Source organism: Castanea sativa, chromosome 5, assembly GCF_040712315.1.
Source record: "Castanea sativa cultivar Marrone di Chiusa Pesio chromosome 5, ASM4071231v1".
Taxonomy (NCBI): domain Eukaryota; kingdom Viridiplantae; phylum Streptophyta; class Magnoliopsida; order Fagales; family Fagaceae; genus Castanea; species Castanea sativa.
This window is the reverse complement of record NC_134017.1, coordinates 43,511,163-43,513,584: the sequence shown is the minus strand read 5'-3', so window position 1 is coordinate 43,513,584 and position 2,422 is coordinate 43,511,163. Positions and strand designations below refer to the sequence as shown.

General features: G+C 36.6%; 1 protein-coding gene across 1 annotated transcript; it reads left to right on the top strand.

The window, feature by feature from the left end:
- Positions 1-532: 532 nt before the first annotated feature.
- Positions 533-1,636, top strand: LOC142636779 (ethylene-responsive transcription factor ERF091). Its single transcript, XM_075811074.1, has one exon. The coding sequence runs from the start codon at positions 533-535 to the stop codon at positions 1,325-1,327; it is 795 nt and encodes a 264-aa protein (XP_075667189.1). The 3' UTR covers positions 1,328-1,636.
- The last annotated feature ends 786 nt before the right edge of the window (positions 1,637-2,422 follow it).

The window sequence follows — 2,422 nt, the reverse complement described above, 5'->3', positions numbered from 1 at the left end:
GAACAATATTATAATATGTATTTGAAGGTGTATACAGGTAGACTCGTGACGAAGGTATGACTAAAGAGGTATAGTACAAACATGCCAAATATATGTGCACCAACGCAAAGGCAAATATAAAATTGTAAATTATACTCTAGCCAGCTTTCAATTCTTCTGCTTCTCTGTTTCTTGTGTAATTAATCATGAATTGTAGGAAGGTTTTCCAATTTTGACATACGAAGTACATAGTATCTATACAAATGATTAGAACAACCACTCAAGTCAACATGGGAGCCATATAATATACAGCCTGAGCTATTTTCTTAGTGTTTTAATCCCAATATCCTCCTTGATTTTAGCAGTCAGTGGATGAAACCACAAGTTTCCAACTGGATTCCCATTGTTGAAAGTAGGATAAAGCATTGCTGAGTCTGAGCTGTTCAAATTACGCGTGTAGCTATAGTGCTTTATATTTCTCAATTCCAAATCTTTCCTCCCCTCTTCTATATTTTATTTGACTTTTGGAGATAAAGAGTTTGTAATTGGCAATATGGCTGAGAATGGTGAAGATTATGCAGCATCTGGAGCAATGTTAGAGAATGTGTGGGCAAGCTTTATTGGTGGGGATCGAGCAGGTGAAGGAACAAAAGATACATCAGAAATTTCCAATTCCTGGGATGAACTGCATAGTCTTGATGGGAGAGACGGGTCGATGGAAGTTCTACAACGTTTACCAAGTCTAGGAAGGTGGATATCAATGGGAGCCGAGGCCTGGGAAGAGCTTCTTGATGGTATTAGCCCTGCAAACAATATGCAACAGTCGTGTAATGACAAGCTAGAAAGCACTTCTGCAACAAACTCGTGCTTACCGGATACTAATGTAAGAGTAGAGAAGGTGGCTACACGTCACTACCGGGGTGTGAGGAGGCGGCCATGGGGAAAGTATGCTGCAGAGATTAGAGACTCAACAAGAAAAGGCGCTCGAGTTTGGCTTGGGACTTTCAACACAGCTGAGGAAGCTGCTCTGGCTTATGACAAGGCTGCTTTGAGAATTAGAGGCCACAAGGCATATCTTAACTTCCCACTTGAGACAGTTGCCAAGGCTTTAGGAATTGATGTGAACAACTCTTCTATAACTTCTCATCTAGGTGAAAAAGAAACATTTCTTGGTTGCAGTGAGAAAGTTTACAATCCTCGAAAGAGAGTGTTGAGAGAGTGGGAACAAGATGTTAGTATGATGACTGAACAGCCTGCTTTGAAAAGAATGGCAGGGAATGAATTTGATGTTGTTGAGTTTCAGGACCTGGGGAGTGATTTTCTGGACAGTTTGCTGTCTTCTTTTTGACAAATAATACACAGGATGAGTTATCCATAGAAAAATGATTGAGGCAAGTAAAGATCAATATACTTAATTAGTTGAATTTATGTAAAACAGAGTTGTGATTGTAAATGCATCTAGATGACATTCTTTCATTTCTTTGCAATATGGACCATCCATATATATGTATGGAATTGGATGGTCTGGATTATTGATAGTTAGGCATCCATGCATCTAGTATAAACTATAAAGCTTTGTTGCACATAGACCAGCATTGTGGATGAGTGAACAGATCAATACGAAGGATTGATTTATATACATACATCACCTGACTGAATATTTTAAGCTAATATGTATCAATTGACTTTGATCCAAGCGTTTAATTTCCCTATTTAAGAACTCATTAGAGATAAATGTGAAGGAAGGGCAATTAATGCAATAACTGTGAAGTTAGTTGCTCGAACATTAGCATTTTAAGTGCTTAGGCACATGCATAATATCAGCAGAATAAAACAAACAGTCCTCGAGAAACAGGAAGAGAGATGAATTTAAAATAGATTTAAGAGCGAAGGCAGACGCAGATACAATCATACAATTCACAATGTGAGAAGCATTTCTGATTTTACAGAGTAGCCATAGGCCCATAGTCTATGCGGACAACATCACAAGCCCAACACAACAACTGAGAAGCAAATTAAAATGAATTTCAATATGGCCCTCGATGCCTAATATGTGTCCAAACATCCACACAAGCGATTGTACGTTGTTTAAATGAATCACCCTGCAATCATTCCAAGTAGTAACATAATTTGTCAAATAAAAAAAGCTCAAGGTACTAGCTATTTTAATACAAATCCGTACAAATTAATATGAAAATTAATACGATTAATGTCACATCCTTAATATAACAAACAAATTATTGTTATTGTAATTTTTTATTTTTGAAGTTGGCATATATTAGTAATATTTAAGATTTATGTAATAAAACTGATATTATCTCTAATATCACTCTTTTGACATCTTGCTAGACAAGAGTTTAATCTAGACAAGTCTCATTTAATATCCACATATACCCAGAGGAAAATTTGACTTGAACTAAGCTTCATGTTGAAATTGATGTAC